Genomic DNA, 21,549 nt, shown 5'->3' on the forward strand with positions numbered 1-21,549 from the left:
GTTGTTGAGAAGGTGAACTGCGGTAAGAATCCAGGAAACGGCGATAAATGATGAGACTGCGCGTGAACTTGAAAAAATTATAAACAATAAAAAGTAAATTCAATACTAAACTGAATTTGAGCCAGCGGTCGTTCAAGCAATTGCCTTCTCGAATAGGTGGCTCCGTGGGTGGCTCGATTGTCACGTTATCTTTCTTACAGATAAAGCTTTCCAGCATGACATCACAGTCCATCGCTACCCAGAAACCTGCGCCGAAGAAAAATTATATTACTTATTATCATCTTGTTTGACTTATTCTAAGTAAAAGGATTAGAATATTTTTATTATTATTTCAATTTGACTATATTTGAATTAGCTATATTTATTTTCTATAAGTTTGTAAGTTAGTCGAAATTACATTTAGCTATATGTGTGGAGTGGTCCAAATTCCACTAAAAATACGGGGAAGACACTTATGTAAAAACTAATGAAGCACGTCTGTTATGCTTTGGTATTGCATTGAACGTTCTAACTTGCAAAAGCATTTAACAATAAAAAATATTTTATATAGAATATAAAAACCTGCATTTACATACTCTTTCTAATAGCACAGCAAAGTTCACTATTCGGATAATTTTTGCGTGATACGATTTTATGGTTTTTATAAAGCCGAGATTTGCTTTAAGTATCAAAATTAAAATGACGTAAGCATTCTTCACACGCATTGTGTTTTATCTGCTTAGTTTCGTTATGATTTTAAGACTTTACCTGTTTGAAGTATGGAAAAGCATGATTTCTGCCTATTAGCCTCGGGTACTATTTGGTCTTTCCAGTTGAAGAAAACGGCAGCAGATCCATCGGACCACCTAAACGAGTCGTGTAAATAAGCGCTGAGACCAATCCAGGCATTTGGCTCTTTGATAAGTTTCGCACTTTCAAACTGAAACCAAAGAAAAGGTATCTCTTACAAAGCATGGAAATAGACGATTTGAGAAACTGAGTAGCTGTCTCAAGATTTAGTCGAAAAACTAAAATAAACCCCTCAAAATTTGTTTTTGCGTTCTATGATATGATATTTATTTCAAATTTAATAATAACTATATTAAAAATTTCTGTAGGATAAAAGTGTAGTACACTCCAAGACGAATTTGTGTAAAATTTTATGAAGAATGATCCAAAGTGTTGTCACTGAAACCGCGCGTATTGTTCACTATTGCAGAAAAACTTTATACTACTTGGGATACTAGTAAATTGTAAATAATTGGATGAATTTTTGTGGGCGAAATTTTTTTCTATAAAAAACATTTAAGAGTTCAATATCAGCTGTTTAAATGTGCAACATTGAGGAAAAATAAGTGAGATACCAGTTTATGGAAATGTGCTACATATTGTCGATTAAAATTTTAGTTTCTAGAATATCTCCAAACTTATTTAGAAAATTAATTTTGGGGAAATTTTCATTCATTGATTTTTGCATATATAGTTAACGCAGACAAGAACATTTGAAGTAAAATTCAAATTTTGTGTTATATTTATTTTAAAATAATTTCTATGAATAGTGTAGCGTAAACATCTAAACAAGAAATCCAATCTTACTTTATAGAAAGGCCAATTTGAAAGTTTTTTTTAATAATAATCAGCTAGGCTAATACCCAAGGCACCACCTTAGGTTGAGATATTGACCTTCAGGAGCGTACGAATGTTTTTGATTGAGAGGGGTACCGTTCGAATATTGAATTTGGCGCCCCCATTATACGTCATAACAATAAGCTTTTGGTTCCCTTTTTCCCCCGTTCCTACGCCCCTGTTGACCTTCAAAATGTTGACTCCTGCCTTAAAACAATTCTGACGTCAACAAAAAATGTAATTTTTATTTTGTATTGAAAAACATGATCCGAAAAACAAATGATCAGTACTTACGACACTTTTAATGTAGTCGTTCTCTACTTTGGACCCGATGGACAGCAGATTGGCCTTCAAGTCCTTGCAATACCTGTCAGCTTCATCCCACGTGCGACGCTCTGAAGTTTCGACGAATTTGTAGCAAAATCCATTGTTCAAAAACCAATCATCTTTACCGTTAGCACACGGAATAAGCTCGCTAAATGCTTAAACGGAAGTAATAAAAAAAACACGCAAGATTTAAACATATGATATTACCATCATCATGAATGTATTAATGTAACCGATAATGTCTATAACTAAAACTTATCTTTTCTGATTACCAGAACATATCATCCACCCACGCGAATAGAGCCTACGCGCGCCCTTACCGGGAGAAAGGGGAAAGATCGCTTGCCAAAAAGCAAAGGGGCGTGGTTTTTATTCCAGGAATCACGAAGCCAATTACCCGTTCACCTGAACACATTCTTTCCTTTATACACAGAAAATGCTGTGAGAAAAGTACCCAGGTAGGACATACAAAATGTTTAAGTCTTAAGAGCTTCAAAGAAATAAGATTTAAATCGAAAATTTTGGTGGTAACGTGCCTTACAACTTGTTTTAAACGTATTTGTCAGCCCTAGATTTTGTTAAACCTGGTGAAAGAAATAAAAATTCGTTGAAATAATTTCTGGCCCAATGACCAACCAAGGTTAGTGTTTCTCCTCTCGTTTTTAGTTCCACATGGAAATATGTATTTCGAGTGGGGCTTTTTCTATGACTGAAATGTAGTAGTAGAAGAAGTGAACTAATAGTAGTTAGTTGTCATAAATGTGACACCCTTTGAAATACTTCATCAAAATGCCTTTTGAGTTTTACACATTCGTTAAAAAACCCAACTGCGGCAGCTGCAGGATTGAATACATCATCATGGCTCTGCCCAATAGGGCAGAGTTATATAAGGCCTCAGAAAAAGTGACATAATTACCGAAAGTGTGACAATCCCTGTACTTTCGTATGCTAAAGGTTTATTGAATGCTCGACTCGAGATCGACCACATAAAAGACAAAACTTATGATAGCCGGCGCTGCAATGTCACGCGCCTTGTTTCTCGTTCTCGGATTTTCGGTACCTCTGCGGTTATTATGTGAATATTTTACGTTTATTTCTTGGATTATAATTCAGTTTTTAACGCTCTTTCGGCTCGTGATCTTTGTTTCGGGTGATTGTGGTTTTTTTTATTGTTTTTCGGCCTTTTAAAAGTTTAAGTTTTCATCGCAGAGCTAGGCCTTGCTCTCCGCGTGGTGTTTTTTTTTTCTCTCGTTCATGATGCCGGCGAAAAAATCACAAAAAACCGGTCCCGTGTTGCCTGCTTCTGCGGATTCGGTTCCAGAAAATCCCCCCTCTTCGCCCTCGATATGTAAACCGTGCGGGGGGGACATTGCCGAGGGGTCAAACAGTATTCAATGCGAGGACTGCGGAGACTGGTACCATGCCCCTTGTGTCGACATACCTGACAAGGTGTACGAGGGGGTCGTCAATGACTCACGTTTTCATTGGCTTTGTTCGTCTTGTAACCCCTTTCTGAGGCTCTCCTTTCAAGCTTTGCAAGCGAAGATTGTCGATTTAGAAAATAAACTTTCGGTGTTTGCCCTCCCTCCTATGGACCTTCATGAGTCAGTCAAAGCCTCTCTCTCTGATTTTGAAAACCAACTGCGGGTCTGCCAGGCGGCGCAAAGGGCCAACAGAGCGGACACGAGCTTTCGCAGTTTGAAGGCCATTATAAGACGGCCTTTGAAAACCTCAAATCCGTCCAGGATACGCTTCATGCAGCCTCTACCGCTCAATCTCACCGCATAGACGGCCTGGACAAGGCTATTTTAACAAATGGCGAATCATTAACTTTGCTCACTTCTGAGGTGCACTCGCTCTCCTCCTCCCTACGCGACAATTTTACAACCCTGGAAAATTAACTTGTGGAAAAACTGGCGGGTACGCGCCAGCCTCCCTCTCCCGCTGATTATGTCACCTCTGAAGACCTGGATCGTGAATCTCGACGGCTAAATGCTGTCCTCTTTGGTGTGCCTAAGCATCCTGGGGAGGAACATCGGATTCTTGACAAACTAATTTCTTTGTGCGGCGTACAGACCACCGTTCCGTATCACAGGCTCGGGGTGGTTCCGTCTTCGGGTACTGGTGCCCGCCCTCGTCCGCTACTTCTCACATTCCCACATATGTCGTGGAAACGTTCCTTCCTCGGTCTTATAAAAAAGCGACGTTCGGAGGATTCGGCTTACCGTCTGGCTGCTCGTATTGACCAAACGCCACAGCAGCTGGCGAACTACCGTCGCGCTTGCGAAGAACTTAGCCATCGTTTGGCCAATGGCGAAACTCACCTCGCTATCCGCAATAATGTCGTGGTTTCTCTAGCGTATGACCAATCCATAGCCTCGGGAAATGCTTCACGGCCCCCAGGGCCACCTCCGGAATATGGGCTTCCTTATCCAGCTAATGGCGTCTATAAGCCGCTTCAGCACGGCGGCCCACATTCGCAAAATTATCTCCAGCCAAAAAACTCGGTACCGCCGCGCTTTCGCCACTGAATTCGGCGCGGCCCACCTTGGTGCGCTCTCTCTCGCTGACATCCCATACTAATGATCTTGACAATATCCTCTCCTCAACAGTAACTGATCTCAACCCTGACGCTCTGCCGTTTGTCCCTTATAGCTGTTCGGCTGTGTTATCTTTACCGTCTCCTGATGATTTTTATCCTCGAATCTGTGCGCCTTACGATTTTACCTTTTCGGCAACAAATACTGGGTCTTTGATTAGTAAAATCCTTGAACTGCGTGCGTTGGTCTGGGAACTGGTTCCTGACTGTATTGCCATAACAGAGACCTGGCTAAATAAGGACATATGTTCTGAATTGTTCCACATTCCGGGTTATAACTCCTTTCGCTCCGATTTTGATTGGTCAAGAAGCGGGGGCTGTGTTCTGTATTTTCGATCGCACCATGTGGCTACTCTTAATCGCTCCCTAACTTCTTCAAACATTTTGGCTTGCCAACTCAAACTTGACAAAAAATTATTTATTGTTGCTATCGTAGCCCTTCGGTGACTCCTGAGTTCTTGAAGATCTTATTGGGGACGATGGAGAAAGCCTGCAAGTTAGCTGACCGTGTGCTTATTCTGGGGGATTTTAACGCACCTGCGATAAATTGGGCTTCTTGTACCACTGGTAAGGGGGTTAGATCTGTTGAGAAAAGGCTCCTTGATACTGTGTCTTCCTTTTAACTAACACAACATGTTTTATCTCCCACTCGCCAACGTGAGAACAATATCCCTTCACTTTTGGAACTAATTTTTACTTTTGATTGGGATTCTGTTCATGACCTTTCCCACCTTCCCTCCCTTGATAAATGCGATCATGATGTTCTCACTTTCTCTTTCGACCTCCAGTGTTCCCTTCCCCTGCCCATTTCCCCGTCTACACGCTATGCCTATAGTCGTGGGGACTATGATCTATGCACTGCTTTCGAAGGATTGGTCAGCCGTCATCGACGCCCCTACATTAGACGAAATGCTTGATATCCTTCTCCTTTACGTTACTGAAGCCAGGGACGTGTCGGTGCCCTTGATCTCCATTAAACCCACTAAGCGTTCGGGTCTGTTGAGGGAGCCCTGGTGGTCCAAGGAAACCGAGCACCTAATTCAAGACAAGCGTTCTGCCTTTCGTGTATTCAGAGCGTCACCTTCTACTGACAACAGACACGCATTTGCGAGTAAACGTAACTTACTTACTAAACACATTCGTTCCGCGAAATATAAGTACGAAGCCCGTTTAATTGATGAAATCCCTACCAACCCCAAGGCGCTCTACTCACGTGTTTCCCGTTCTCTTAAACCCAAACCCTCTCTGATGGTGGTGGAGAACTCTGCGGGGGGTATTAATCCGCGATCCGGTTGAGTTGGTAAAGGCGCTTAACGATTTCTTTAGCTCCGTGTTCACCCGCGAGCCCGATTTGGAGGCGGTATATCTGGGTGACTTTTTCGCAGGTTTTGACCGTTCTGAGCCCTCTGATTTTGTTTTCAGTCCCCTAGACTTTGGCCTATCGTATTCCACAGTCCGACGATATTTAAAGCAACTGCCCACTTTTAAATCCCCAGGGCCTGATGACTTTCATCCGCGATTACTTTCAGAGGGTTCAGCCATCTTAGCTTCCCCTCTATTAGCCATTTTCAATTGCTCTATTTCGTCTGGTCGTCTTCCACTTTTATGGAAGCGGGCTAATGTTACCGCGATCAAAAAACTTCCTAACTGCAACGCGGTTGACACTTTTAGGGGTATAAGTCTAAGCTGTCTGCCGTGTAAGGAACTGGAGGCCAGCGTACGAGATTCCTTGGTGGAGTTCCTTACTAGCCGATCTTTCTTCTCGAGAGACCAACAAGGGTTTCTCTTAAGACGTTCGTGTTTTACGAACCTTCTCTCAACCCTCGAGGAAGTCACTACGTGCTTATATTTAGGGCATTCCGTTGACTTGGTCTATCTGGACCTACGCGAGGCTTTCGATACGGTCCCGCATTCGCTGCTTATTCGGAAACTTGGGTATTTAGGGGTTCCACCTTTGATTGTCAATTGGATCGCGGATTTTTTGAGTGGTCGAACGCAGCGAGTGGTCCCGCGTGGGGTCTGTTCGGATCTGTGTTAGGCCCAACTCTTTTTGTTATATTTATTAATGACTTTCCTCTGGTAATCAAGGAGTCTTTTCTCAAATTGTTTGCCGATGACAATAAGATTGGTCATAAAATAGCTTCACCGACTGATTCGCTATCCCTCCAACGGGACATTGATGCTTTGGCCCATTGGGTCTCCTCGAATGGTATGAGCTTCAATACTACTAAATCGGTTGTTCTCCATCGCGGGGCCAATAACCCTCGCTATCAGTACAGTTTGGGAGGTAAAGCGATAGAGGCGCATGCTGTGGTTCGGGACCTTGGGGTCATGCTTTCCGGCCATATGTTTGGGGATACCCATAGCAAAGCCGCTTCTGCGCGCGGTGCAAGGGCTTTATATATGCTGCGGAGATCATTCTCTCATTTTAGTGTCAAATCTTTCAAAATCCTGTACAGTGTCCACATTCGCCCTCACTTAGACTACTGTTCCAGCATTTGGTCCCCCCACCTGGTCAAAGACATTGAGAGGCTGGAAAGGGTGCAAAGAAAGGCCACGAAGCTAGTTTCAGGGTTCAGAACCTTACCATATGATGAAAGATTAAAAAGGTTGGGTCTTCTGTCCCTTAAGGACAGACGTCTTCGCGCCGACTTAGTTGACACCTTCAAAATCATTTATGGCCTGTATGATGTTACAGCAGTTGACTTCTTCGACATCAAGTGAGAGGGCCGAAAGGCTCCCACAATCCGTAAAAAGTGGTGCAACGGGGTCGCTATGCGCGTTTTCTTCACTCAACGGGTTGTTAACTTTTGGAATGATCTCCCGGCTGCCGTTAAGACCAAATCCACCGCATCGGCATTCAAGTGTCGATTAGATACATATAAAAACTGGGGCTGACCTGTTTTTCATTTCAGCATTACTTACTATTAGCCTTTTTTTTATTTTATTACTGTCGCTTCATATGTATCTTTTTTGTGAAATTCTGTTTTTTTTTTATTTTCGTTTTTCTGGCCCTATCGTTGTATCAATTAATATTAATGTAAATAGTTTCTTTTGTTTCGTGCGTTATAATATTTTTTGTATCGCGTATCAGGGCCCAATAAGTGTACAGCTTTTTTTATCCTGAATTAAAACATTATTAATATTTATGGTCGCCCTTCTGGGTCTTTTTTAGTCTATGGTATTATATCGTAGGTAGATGGCGATAGCATCTTCACAGAACGACGAAAAATCCAAAAATACACTAACTTTGACCAGTGCTACTTAGTTCTTCCGTTCCTCACTACGAGGCATTATTTGTTGGGTTTAACTTCCCGTACCGAAAAATCGGTAGCCCAAATATTGTCATCAAAGTTTTTTCGTGAGATCAAAGGTTTAAAGGTTTATTTGTGCCATACATAGTATACCCTTTAGAATCAGGGAGGCTCCTTAAAGGAGCGCAGCATTAACAATGAAAAATATTACAAAAAAATACAATACACCGAATGAGAGAAGTTACTTAAGTTAATATCACAGTGGAATGCAGAAGAAAGTAAATACAATAGGAACAAAAAATTAAAAAATTAAAATTAAAATTAAAATGGAGAAAGGCTTAGATTATTATGGATCTAACAAAACAAAAAAATAATTGTATTAGATTTAGGTAGGAGAAGGACGAGGGGCCAGAGCCCGAGGCCGTGGCGCCATTATGGACTGTTTCATTTGCTTTGCGTATGTCTTGCATTCTAGCTCTCCATACATATAGGATGGACGTAATGATTGGTGGGCTCCAATTCACACCTTCTACTAAGCCTAGAGCCTCATCTATGGGTCGATACATATTTTTTTCTCGCCAATCAGTGGCTATCCGTTCCACCACAGTGTTAGGGCAATTGAAGATGACATGTTCTAACGTCTCTTCCGGGCAACCGCATAATAAGCAGGCAGCCGATGACCCGTCCAGCTCCTGGCGTCTAGTCCCCACACCTATTCTAGTTTTACTGACTCTACACATTTAAAACTTTCTAGAAAACTAAGTATTTATTGTACTATAACACGGCTTACTGAATGTTAATTGGTTAAACTTAATCTAAGAGTGATTATAGGATTAATTTTGTATGTTCGAGATTGCCGCTTCATGGATCGGAATATAATCCCATTTCTGATTTTTCACAGTATTTATAAGCAACTCACTTTTACCGAGTGATACCTGCATTTTGACTACTATTTCGATGTATCTAGGATTAATTTTTTACAATTCAGTGGCTATTAATTTAGTTAAGTGATAATTTTGAAAGGTAATTAATGAAGAGCTTCTGAAGAATCACTGTGAAAGATATCACAAAAATTATAAAGCTTTAGGGTTGGTTTCAAGAAAGACTTTAACTGAAATTGAGATAAAAATATATTCTAGACCACAGAAGGTTTGTTGGAAGTTTGTAAGTAATTTTTCTTAACGATGATCCAAGTCGCAATTCCTAGCCTAAAGGGACCCTAGCGACCTCCCTTTTCGCGTAACTTTGTCATTTGGGGTTAGCGAGATGGTTTAGGGCGTTTAATACATTTCACATTTCAAAAGATACCATTATTAAATAAAAAAAAGCACTTAAAACATTAAGGTTACGCTTTATTTAAGTTTGGTTAACCAAGTAGCAGAACTCAGAGTGCACGCTGACCGCTCTGACCAGTCCGTTCAGCCAGTCTGACTCGTTTCCCTACAAGTCCGTCATTTTGTTCCACCACCGCATCACGTGTTCTGATTTGGTGGGGTACGTCGTTTTCCAATCAGGGTTCTTGGGCCCTGATACGATTTCTGGGCCAAAACCAATGGAAAACATAGCGTCAGTACGCTCACTTTAATAATTGGGGTCCAATAAGCGGGACACCTAAAAGAGTCGACCGGAGCGTCCCCAATTACTCACTTTTAAGAAATATGTCAAACCTGCGCCACCAAGACGCCAGGGATGCATCAAACTAAAAATATGACACTTTTAAAATAAAAAACAATTGCGATACCATTCTAACTAATCAAAAGATATTTCAAAATAAATTTGGTTTGAACATATATTTTGCGATCAGTTTGAAAATTACTACCGTAATCAGATATTATAATAACTTATGAAGGTCGTTCCCGGCGAATTCATTTCAAATAGATTTTTCGTCTAATAATACCGCTGTTATCTTGAAAATCTTTATCGGGGATACATAGTTTTAAAATAATATTTTCGGTTTGGGTGAACCATAATATTAAAAAACTGGTCCAGACAGTAAGTTTCTAGTTTAGTAACAAATATTGGACGGGATTTTAATTACCTCTCCGAGGGGACAAAGTCCCCTAGGAGGGGTTATACAACGACCGTGTCTGTCTGTGGGTCTGTGGGTGGGTCTGTCTGTGGGTCTGTCAGGCCTGCGAACGCGTTCGCATTTTCGGTGCAAAGTGTAATCACTGCGTACGCAGTTTCTCGAGATCTCTGCGTTCGCAGTTGCTAGTAATTAGGGAACAAAGTCGAAAAACCGTGTTTGCAAAACCACCGTGGGACGGTGAGCGTTAACGGATTCATTTGCAGTCGGGGTTGGTTTGGTGGTTTTGTTTTCGTCAACGCTCGCCGTCACGACAGGTTTAATTCAGTGGTTTGGCTATTTCGCTTTTGTAATGTTTATGTGTAGGGTGGTAATGTTGTGTTATTGTTATGACGTTTGTGGGTGTTGAGTTTGTGGTGTGTATGTACGGGTGGTATCTCTCCAACTCTTTCTTATTGACTTTTGGGACGGACCGAGTGCTGAGTGTAATGCTACCTCTCAACATCCAATGGCAGGGTTTCCACCAATTGTTCACGGTATTCGTCTTAGTATCAATTTGCGATCGCATCGGGCGGGTTTCGGACCCGAGACCGCCTATTTGACAGGCGGACGTTCTACCACAGAACCACCGACACTTATTACGTTTCATTGAAAATTAGACCTTCAGCTTTATCGAAAGCGTATTTAATAGAGTACGAAATTTTGGTTTAATTGAAATAGAGCAAGATTTCGTGGAAGATTTAAATTATTGCATCCAAGAAATTCTAATTTAGCGATTTCTCATTTGATTAAAAACAAATGCGTCACCCAGGTTTCGAACCCGGGCCGTTCAGTTAGGCAGTCGAGCGCTCTACCACAGAACCAACGATAACTTCAAGCTATACTGCAAATAAGACACTCATTGTAAGCATAATAGTTAACAAAGTCTTGAATTTTTTTACGAATGAAATTGTGAAGGCCTAATGTGGTTTTTTTACGAAAAAATGATAAAGACTTAATCTTGTTTAATATAATAAGTTGCTTTATTTCAATTTGGTACTTTTGTTTAGGGTTTTTTAATGAATGGAGTTAAAGATTGTTTTCTTCTATTATTTGAAGTTTTATTTTTGCGGTTGTATATTTGTTTTATCTTTTATTCTTTTAAAATTATTTACTTCTTCCGCAAAATGGTTCATTTTTTGGAGGAACCTTTTTACGTATTTTTTGTGTATTAATGTTTTGAGAACCTTTACGTTTGGGAAAGGATAATTTTTGACGGAACCTTCAAAGTGTATACGTCGCATTTTCAAAAAATTTAATGGTCAAATCTTGTTTTAGCGCAGTCAGCAGATAAGATAAAGGGTAGAACCCGTTAGTTTTTTGTAATTTATTTAGTTTTTTCAGTCGTATATTCTTATCTATTAGGTTTAGCGTATTGGTTTTCAAGCTTAATAATTCATTTATTAACAACATATCGAGTTGGTCTGGTTTTCAACTCGGTCGTAATTTATTTTAAACGTTTTCTCGGCTGATTAAGATGTTTAATGCAGTTCATCAATTGGGTTCGTTTGTGTTTATTTATAAAGAACCCTAACTATTCCCTCTACGGTCATTTATTGATATACGTTTAGTCAAGTGGCTTTCTGTGCTTTGTGAATGGTAAGTTTTTCGCTTCTTGTTAATAAGTTTTTTGGTGGTGTGGATATTTGGATATCTACGATTCCTAATGCAGTCATTGATATCCTGGGTGTGCGAGTCATTATATGATATTGGAAATTGGACGGTTTTGGTCTTTTTCATGCGGTATGTGTCCCAACGTCAACAGGATGGTTCCGACAGTCTACGAGTCGTCCACTACCAGATATCTACGGTATCTTGATCGGGCGAACGTTGAAATAAAATGAGCGTTAACTATGCGGCAAGTATTTCGTAAGCGACAAAAATACAAATACCCTCTGTAGATATTTCTTTCATTAAAATTGGCTTCGTATTATATTTAACTGCTAAACTTGTACCGTAAATAGGGTTAAAGTCAATTGTGCATTGTTTTAGTACGTCTAACTCACTGTTGTAACTACTTAATTTATAATATTCCGAATAAATTAATCTCGGTTGTTTCGTCTCAATTATTTTAATTCAAATTAAAATTTTATACCGGGCGGGATTGAACCGGGATTACGTTATTAGTAAATAACTCTGAATTGGGGAGATATAACTTTGAGGGTCATCTCGAGAAATTAATACCGCTAGTTGTATTTTAATTTTGATTGTGTTGAGCTTTTGGGCGGTATTGTTGGCTTTAATTATCATTTTTTCGTGTGAAGTGGTTTAAAGATGGTTTTCTGTGTTGTTATATTGTAAGCGATTAAAATACAAATACCCTCTGTAGATATTTCTTTTATTAAAGTTTGCTTCGTATTACATTTAACTGATAAAATTATTCTGTAAATAGGGTTAAATTCAATTGTGCGTTGTTCTAGTTCGTCTAACTCACTGTTGTAACTACTTAATTTATAATATTCTGAACAAATTAATCTCGGTTGTTTCGTTTCAATTATTTTAATTCAAATTAAAATTTTATACCGGGCGGGATTGAACCGGGATTACGTTATTAGTAAATAACTCTGAATTGGGGAGATATAACTTAGAGGGTCATCTCGAGAAATTAATACCACTAGGGACAATGCTTCCGAGGAGAGGTATATTTTGGCTTGCCAACTTGTAATTTATTTACGCTATACGCTCCTCGTAAATGTTATCAGTTTGTTTAAAAAAATAACAAGTTGGCAAGCCAAAATATACCTCTCCTCGGAAGAGTTTTTAATTTTCAGTGAAGCTTAACTGAATCTGTGGCTCTGCGGTAGAACGCTCACCTGTCGTTCAAGAGGGCTCGGGTTCGAATCCCGGCCGGTTAAAGAATTATACTACACCCAATGACAAAAAAGGGCGCTTTTGGAAAAACCTTTTCCCTGATTCTAAGAAACTGCGTACGCAGTGATTACCCTTTGCCTCGAAAATTCGAACTCGTTCGCAGGCCTGACAGACAGACCCACCCACCCACAGACAGACACGGTGGTTGTATAACCCCTCCTAGGGTACAAAGTCCCCTCGGAGAGGTAAAAACATCTACTAAGGCTGAAAGGTTAAAACAATGAATTGATTGTTCAAACATTTTGTTAATATTAGTGTTATTCAGATTGCATTATATTAGAATTGAAGATTGGATATTTACACTTATCATAGGGTCCTACTGTTGTGTCAGGTGACCTAATGTTTAATGCACCTATCGTATACACTTCCAAGAACATATGTACGTGAAAACAAATGTATATTCCTATTTGTGTCTATATCATGCATAATGTGGGCAAGGTAACAAAAGCTCACCCACATTCAGATTATTTATTTCGAGATATATTTTTAAATGCAAAAGAATATATATTTTCGCAACAATAAATGTGTATATATTAATGTGCTATGGTTTAGTACTTGGCTATGAATACGATAGTAGCAATGTGTTTGTAAGTAGGTAACTATGAGAAAATAGCTAGTTATGCGCCTAGGTAACTGTAATTAAGTATCTAGGTAAAGGTTAGTAAGTTTACGTGTGGGAGTTGGTAGGCGTGTGTAAATAGGTAGGCGTGTGTAAGCAGGTCGGCGTGTATAGGTATAGGGACTCGTGTATAGGTAGGCAGGCGTGTATGGGTGGGTAGGCGTGTATAAGTAGGTAAGTTTGGCATTGTCTTAGTTAACGTTTTAACCTTTGGATTACTGATAACGTGCTATTAGCTGTTAGGTGGCCAATTCACCCTTCAAGAAAAATGTTACTCCAGATTCCATTAATGAAACACTTTGGTCATACGGAAGACCTCTACGAGTTCTTTTAAAAATTTCAATATTAAGTTATTCGCAATTTCAAAAGATTTGAGTTATTATGTTCATTTTTATTCTATTTACATCTTTCGGCTGATCAAAAAATAAACACCACAATTATCCGTACTGAGGTGTTTGATACTACAGTACATTTATTTAGTACGCGCTATATATACCTTAAGTTATCGGGTCTCGATATATATTTCTTATGACCTTGGAGACATAGTTTAAGATCATTCGAATTTGTCAAAACCTCCCCCCCCCCCCTCCCTTTTTACTTCTCCGAGGGGACTTTGTAACCTAGGAGGGGTTATACAACCACCGTGTCTGTCTGTCTGTCTGCGGGTCTGTCTGTCTGAGCTGCGAACGCTTTCGCATTTTCGGAGCAAAGTGTAATCGCTGCGTACGCAGTTTCTTAGAATCAGGGAATAGGTTTTTCCAAAAACGCCCTCTTTTTGCCATTGGGTGTAGTATAATATTTTCTTAGGTTGAGATTCGAACACGAGCCCTCCTGTACGACAGGTGCGCGTTCTACCGCAGAACCACGGATACAGTTACACTTCATTGAAAATTAAAAACTCCTCCGAGGAGAGGTATATTTTGGCTTGCCAACTTGTTATATTTTTCTTTTTGCGAAGAAGTGTTTTCATATTTTTCAACCGTCGTTTTAAGCGCGAAGCGCCTTTTACTTCGTCTCTCCTGACGGAAATAGTGGTATTTTTAACATTGTTTCTAAGGTAACGACCCTCTACCCCCTAATATGTATTTTTCCTGAGAGGCAAGCGACCAGAGGGAAGTAAAATGAGAGGAAGAATTATTCAATAATTAAAAAACCAATAATAAGGAAAGAAAATATTTTCGGATATGTTTGGAAACTTCCAATCAAATTGAATAATTTACTGTATGGGTTCCATTGTCCAAGTAACTGATTTAAGGGTCAACGACTCAATTGACACCCAATATTTCGGATATGTTGCCTATCGTTCTTTACCTTCCCCTTGTCAGCTATAACTCAACCGAACTAAACGTTTCAATTTAGTTGCGATTCTGATTCTTTAAGTAAAATTCGATAGTTTTCTGTGTCGAGTTTAGTATTCCAGAAACGAAAACCCTTTAACTAGACCATAACAGAACTGACGTCCCTAAACCGTTCTTGGATTATTTTCTTGTTTAGTGTTTGTCGATTTGAGTAAGGTTATGATAAATATCTTGAACAATCTTGATTGTATTTCAAGGTCGATCGCGCTTGGAACTATTAGAACAAACAATTTCATTTAAAATATTCGTAGAGTCGATTTCGATTTCTTATGAATACCGGCGCTGGACGTTGTTCTCGATAAAACCTGAATGACGACGAGCGATACATTATTTTTATTACTCTAGAATTCTGTTTTGATAAAAGATTATTCAACACTTTTAAAAAAATACCTGTGTTCAGTAAAAAGATCCTTTACGAACCGATTACAGTTAAAAAACGATATTTTTTCAAGCTACGAAATGGAACGTTAGCAAAAAAAATTAGTAAAAATATTGACCAGAAACAATTTGCTGATGTTATCTCCGATATCCGCTGTTGAAATTCGCTGATAGCTTATTCCTACGTTGATATTTCGCTAAAAAATCAAAATTAATTGGTTTTCACCTATAAAATACTGTCGTGAATGAAAGATACCTAGGTTTTGTACTGAAATATTTAAAACCACCAGTTCAGCCCTTGATCTCGATTAAGGATCCATACAAAAACCGATTCTCCAGTGAATAGTATTCAAATATATGATCACTTTTAAAAATGACATGGTAATAACTAACGAACGACTGAAGAAGAGCCTCGGCTCGAAACGTCTTGTATAAAATAAGTTTTATCTTCTAATACCATGCCGTTTTCTCTGAATTAAACATAATTTCTACTAATAACCAAGGGCTTTGTACTAATACCAGGTATTTTGTAGATGATTTGCCTCACAGATGAACGTCTCATTATAGGGTATTTAAGTTCAGATTGTTCGAGCCAGTGAATGAAACGAAAACCAAAATGTCACGAAATGCCCACCTTTGGTCTCGAGTGCCCGAGAGAGATAAATTTTGGGGTTTGGCTCCTCAAATTTTCCCCCCAAAAAAACCTATACAATATTTGTTCAAGGGTAGAGTTTTGTAGTTGCCGTCTTGACCACTCGGTGGCGCCTCCTCCGAAATATTTTCAAAAAATTTATCTCTGGAGTTTGCTCTCTATACAAGCTCTGACGTCACGAAACCCAGACTAAGATACCCGACCGAGACCCGGAATTTGTATACTTAGAGAGAATGATCCCCTTATGGTACTATGTACTCATTATGTGTTCACGTTTCGCGCCATAAAAAAACAGGTTTTTTACATCGTAAAAGTAGCCGTCTTTAAGCAAATAGTGTATTTTTCAAGACGGTCCTTGGTCTTTAAGGCTCGGAGGTGGCGCTCCCGACGGCCGACGAAGACAATAAAAACTAAAACTTTTGACTCACGTCAATACATGGATTTGAAATTCTTTGAGCAGGCCACCTTTTGCGGGCGAAGTGAGCGCGCGCAGTGGGCCATGTCCAAACACACGGTTGTTAAGATTTGGTCCCTATTCTACCCTTCGTGTTAGTGGGGCTTCGGGTCAGGTTCGGGTTATACCCATTTCCGGTCGGTCGGGTTCGGGTTACTTGAAACCCGACATAAGCAAGCCTACTCGTAATATCTATAAAATAGCTTTAACTTACCTGGTTTTGAACTTAAAGTGAGAAGAAAAGAAATAACTGCTAATTGATTGAAACCCATTGTTGAATGTCTCTCGTGCTTCAAATCCCGTGAAAGAGCTTATCAAATCTGTTAGCAATGACTGGGCGATTCCAGTCTTTCATACGAGAGTAGATACACCCCTGCGCTCGTAATCTCTTATTCTTCTATTGTTTCCTTTTTCTCTTTTCGAGTATTTTTGAGAGCGTAGTACCTTTTATCTGGCTGAAAAGGAACGGTTTTGGATTGATAAATTAAAACAGGGCAATTGTAAAGTAGTACGTCGGTCTGGTAAACATACACTGAAAGTTCTCATCCGCCAGAAGCTTCCGTTGTCGCCACTTACAAAATGCCGTTCATTTTCATTATTTTTAAGTAATCTGTATTTGGTCAGTTTGTCAGAATTTATAGCCCGGTGTACCTAGTAATAAAAAGAGTAGCGTTAATATGCCAATGCAGCCAATGAGGTGCATTGGGGCCCATAAACCTTTACTTAGTCGACTGCCCGATCAGCTGTTTCACGAAAGAACGCCATATACATATATATATTTTATATAAAGTATTACCGTGACGTCATTATCACGATATTAGAAGCCAGTGCGTAAATAGGCCAACGCACCCAATTGCGTACATTGGAACGCACAAAAATTGACATTTCACAGGGGCCCATTTTCTTATCTTACATTGGGGCCCAATTTTCCTAGCTACGCCACTGAATAAAAACCACACCACCGGAGGTCTATCATCATAGTGCCCACAAGCCCGGACAGGTGACAAATCGAGCATGGGTAGTAGTACCCCACTACTCAACCCAGCAGAAGGTGCAGCAATGGGACGACCAATCCCCACTTCGCACACAGCGGTGTATTTGGACAGTGTGTCAGAATTTATAGCCCGGTGTACCTAGTAAGAGAGACCATACCACCGGAGGCCTATCATCATAGTGCCCTACGCCAGCGTCCACCTAGCCCGGACAGGTGAAAAATCCAGCAGGGGTAGTAGAACCCTACTACTGATGGTCGCACCTTTGACGCAAGCCACTCAACCCAGCAGAAGGTGCAGCAATGGGTGGACCAATCCCTACTTCACACACAGCAGTGGGATTAAGATTGGATGCTATAGCAACTCCGGCCAACACCCTACCTACGTAGGTAAACAGTCAAACCCTTTGGAGAGAGCTCCTAAAGGGGAACGATGATCACACAGCAGCCCAAGTAACCCGGCACAGCTGGCACCGGAGATCCCGGTGTGACTCCAAAAGGCCGGGAAACAGAACCGCCATGCCCTCTTACGGAGGCCCGCCGCCCCACAGCAGGCTACCCAATCCGCCGAGGCGGCCAATTTGCACGGACCCTCTCCGTTAGCCTGAGCCGAAGCTCAGTATCCAGCCCAAACCTGAGCGAAGTCGGAGGTGGAGATAGGACCATTTGATCAGAGCTAACATCTCCCAGTGCGCCACCGCCCTTATTGGTTACAAGAGCCAGACCCCGACTCCCCGGTAAAGCCACCAGTTATCGCACACTCCGACCCCTTGAGGGCCAGTGTATTTAGACATGTTGTCAGAATTTATAGCCCGGTGTACCGGTAAGAAAAGAACCACACCACCGGAGGCCTATCATCAGAATGCCCTACGCCAGCGTCCACAAGCCCGGACAGGTGACAAAACCAGCATGGGTAGCAGAACCCCACTACTGATGGTCGCACCCTTGACGCAAGCCGCTCAACCCAGCAGAAGGTGCAACAATGGGACGACCAGCCCGCCACTTCGCACACAGCAGTGGGATAGAGAACGGATGCTCTAGCAACGCCGGCCGACACCCCACCTAGAAAGGCAGGGAGCCAAGCCCATTGGAAAGAGCTCCTAAAGGGGAACGGCGGGCACACAGCAGCCCGCATAACCCGGCCCGCAGCCCCACAGCAGGCTACTCAATCCGCCGAGGCGGCCAGTTTGCCCGGCCCCTTTCCATTAGCCTGGGCCGAAGCCCAGTATCCAGCCCACACCTGGCCGAAGTCGGAGGTTGGAGATAGGACCCTTTGGACGGAGCTAACATCTCCCAGTGCGCCACCGCCCTTACGGGTTACAAGAGCCGGACCCCGACTCCCCGGTAAAGCCACCAGTTATTGCACACTCCGACCCCTTGAGGGCCAGTGTATTTAGACAACGAAATGGGACTAAATCTTTATTCTAACATTTAATTAACTTGAACAAGAATATTTTTATGAATGCTCTCCATTTTATTATAGTGGCCATTTACTGTATTTTTAAAAACATTTATCTCGACTACAGAATACGATGGAATTTTAATTACAAGGGTTTATAACATTTGAAGAAATATATCTGAAATAAAAATAATTTTATTATTTTCATTAATTATCATTTTGAAAATGCCTGGATTTTCGAGAATTTAGGCAGATGCTTTATACTTTCAATCCAACAATTTCAATAACAGTTAGCATTTTGGACTAACAAATTGGACGTTTTTGATGAACACTCCCTAAGGGATTTGTTATTTTAATTCGTATACTTAGCTAGTTTCATTTTCAATCTAAGTATTTCTCAATTTTTAAGTGATATATTAGGGAAACTTTGATAAGATTTTAAATTTTAATAGTTGGCATGCTTTATCTGTAAAATAATAAAAACCTTTCGACTAACTTATTCCTTAAATTTATGAATTTTCTTTTCATGTGTTGATTTGAAGGTCTATATAGGAAATATTTTAATGAAACTAAGGTTTGGAGTGTTGCTTGTTATAGTTAGGAAACAAACTCACACGAAAGGACATAGGAAAAGATGATGTTTGCACAATATTTTTACTGTTACGAATGTCTCTTTGGATCTTTAACAAAACTGTGTTTTTACCTAAAAATCATTTGGTAATTTTAAACAAATTAAATTAAAAAATAACTTTCTATTATTATGATTATTATTATGATTAGTTCCTACTTATGCCAAGAAAAGTTTTTGTTTATCCCATTGTTTTTTACAACAGGAAATTGCACAATTTCTACCCATTATATGACGATTTTATTTTTTTTTAAAGTTATAATACTCAAAAACACTTTATTTTGTTGATAAAAAGTAATGAATAGTAAAACTTTTAAAATGACGTTCATTAATCCTTAGAAGCAAAAGTCACTCCTATTTCAAAGACGCATTTTCCCCCGCTAGTTTCCTATACTTATTTCTGTTCATCGCAAGTAGGTGGCGCAGACCTACATTAAAAGATGGATTAAGCCTTGTCCGAAAAACATTTTTAAAGTTAGATTTAAATATTATTTTACTTTTTTTTTCTAGTTGTTAATGTCATCTTCAGGAACTACGATTTTCTTTAGTTCAAAACCGTACTAATCATTAAAACTTAATAACTAAATAAATAAGTTTAATATGTGTTACACTGAACCACCACTTCGCCGGAGCATTTTGTATAAGTGTATACAAGTAGGATAATATAGATTCTGCGCAGACTCCCTTAATAGCCAATCAGGTTCTCCTTTCCTACCCACAATTCCCTCCGAAGTTCGTTAAAAATATTTTCATTATTCGTATCTACAAGCGTCATCTTTCTCCTAATATTTGATCTTCGACTTTGAAAAGAAATAAATTGAGCGCCTGGTGTGACCTGATATTTTGACGGGACCCCTCTACGAACTCTGTCTTGAACGCCTTGTAGATACTTTCGGGAAAAGAAATTGTCGGAAAATATATTTCATGGAAAAAAGTATTTATGATATAAAAGAAGGATTTCCTGTGGATTTGGGTTTTGGAGATCGAGTTGGTTCAGATGAATGTCTTGATTTACCATTTATTGGTTTCTTAAAAAATCTTCAACTTATTAAACCGACTTCGAACTGAAACCTAACTATTTTCACTGTTTTTTAAATATTTTTTGAGATGAGGTTTTATTTTGAGAAATGGGTAATAATTTTAAAATTGTTCAGAGCACATTTTCTATTTTACAAAAACTACTCTAAATTTGCATTTTAAGCGAGGGGCAGCTCACTCCAATGATTATTAGGACACCTTCCTATGATTAAATCATGATTAGATAAGATTAAAATTAAATCTGTAGATTTGAGTGAACAAAGATTAAAATTTATTAAATCATGATTAATTTTTTAATCATGATTATTAAGACACCCTGTAACAAAGTGATCTGCCCCTCGATTTTAAGGCACACTTGAGCCATCGCTCTCGATACTTTTAGCGCCTAATATAATGTTTGGTTTAATTTATAATAGTTTCAGTACATCTAAGCCCGTAACTCGAATACGAAACGCAATGCTGGAAGAGTGTTTACCCCATCTGTCGGCAGAAAATGTTCGTAATCATAACAATAGATTGTAATTGAATTGAAGAAGGTTTCTTAATTATTAGCTTTTAAGTGTTTAAATTGTTTTGCTAATTTAAGCAATTTATATAGTAAAACTCGGGTTCCTATGAAGTTGATCTGTCTTGGTATATTTGATTTTGTATTATTTAAGAAGCCCCGTAAGGCTGTCATAAATTGCCAGAGCCGACGATGTTTCGCGTCGTCTCGGCTGGGTATTGGGTTAAGTTTTCAACTAGCAATAGTCGCACCTCGGTTACACCTCATTGGTTACGACAATGCCTCTGCGCAATGATAACTTATCAATGACCAAACTGGAGTAACGTACATTCTATGTCAAATGTACAAGCTTTACACGACCGTCTCATTTTCCAACTTACAAGTTATGGTAATATTGTTTTCATTTAAATTGATCATATTTCTTAATTTTGGTACTATTTAAAGAACGTATTAGAAAAATATATACCAATTCAACAGTGTAGCCTAATTTTCTCAATTGTTCACTCCTTTCAACCGTTTCAGTATAACGGCTTATCTGTAACCTCTTCAAGACCAAATCAAATCAAATTCAAAAGCATTTTATTATTTAAGAGTTAAGTCGGTTGTCAAAGGGCCAAGTCTTCAAGCGACTTATAGCCCTTATAGACCTTTAGACACGACTGTAAAAAATGACTCCATATTTATTTGAAACTACATCTGCAATGTAACTTGAAAGTTTGAAAAGAGAAAGCTTTGTTGTGACGGTGAAACACGCGTAGCTCAGAACATCTTTTTCTCCACGAGTTGAAGAAGACAGTAAATTACCG

At 39.6% G+C, this 21,549-nt stretch overlaps 1 protein-coding gene and 1 non-coding gene across 2 annotated transcripts in view; both read right to left on the reverse strand.

The window, feature by feature from the left end:
* Positions 1-16,499, reverse strand: part of LOC149925203 (macrophage mannose receptor 1-like) — a 29,769-nt gene extending 13,270 nt beyond the window's left edge. Inside the window, exons 1-4 of the mRNA XM_090160263.1 lie at positions 16,397-16,499; positions 1,900-2,087; positions 748-919; positions 112-246 (exon numbers count right to left, since the gene is read on the reverse strand). Of these exons, the coding sequence (XP_090016389.1) occupies positions 112-246; positions 748-919; positions 1,900-2,087; positions 16,397-16,454 (553 nt within the window). The 5' untranslated portion in view covers positions 16,455-16,499. The remainder of the gene's footprint in view (positions 1-111; positions 247-747; positions 920-1,899; positions 2,088-16,396) is intronic.
* A 4,400-nt stretch (positions 16,500-20,899) lies between these two features.
* On the reverse strand, positions 20,900-21,039 carry LOC149925204 (U4 spliceosomal RNA). Its single transcript, XR_016477129.1, has one exon. It is a non-coding gene; the product is annotated as a U4 spliceosomal RNA (small nuclear RNA).
* Positions 21,040-21,549: the final 510 nt, after the last annotated feature.

The sequence above is a fragment of the Leiobunum rupestre genome, chromosome 10, assembly GCF_980474605.1.
Source record: "Leiobunum rupestre chromosome 10, qqLeiRupe1.1.hap1, whole genome shotgun sequence".
NCBI classification, from domain to species: domain Eukaryota; kingdom Metazoa; phylum Arthropoda; class Arachnida; order Opiliones; family Sclerosomatidae; genus Leiobunum; species Leiobunum rupestre.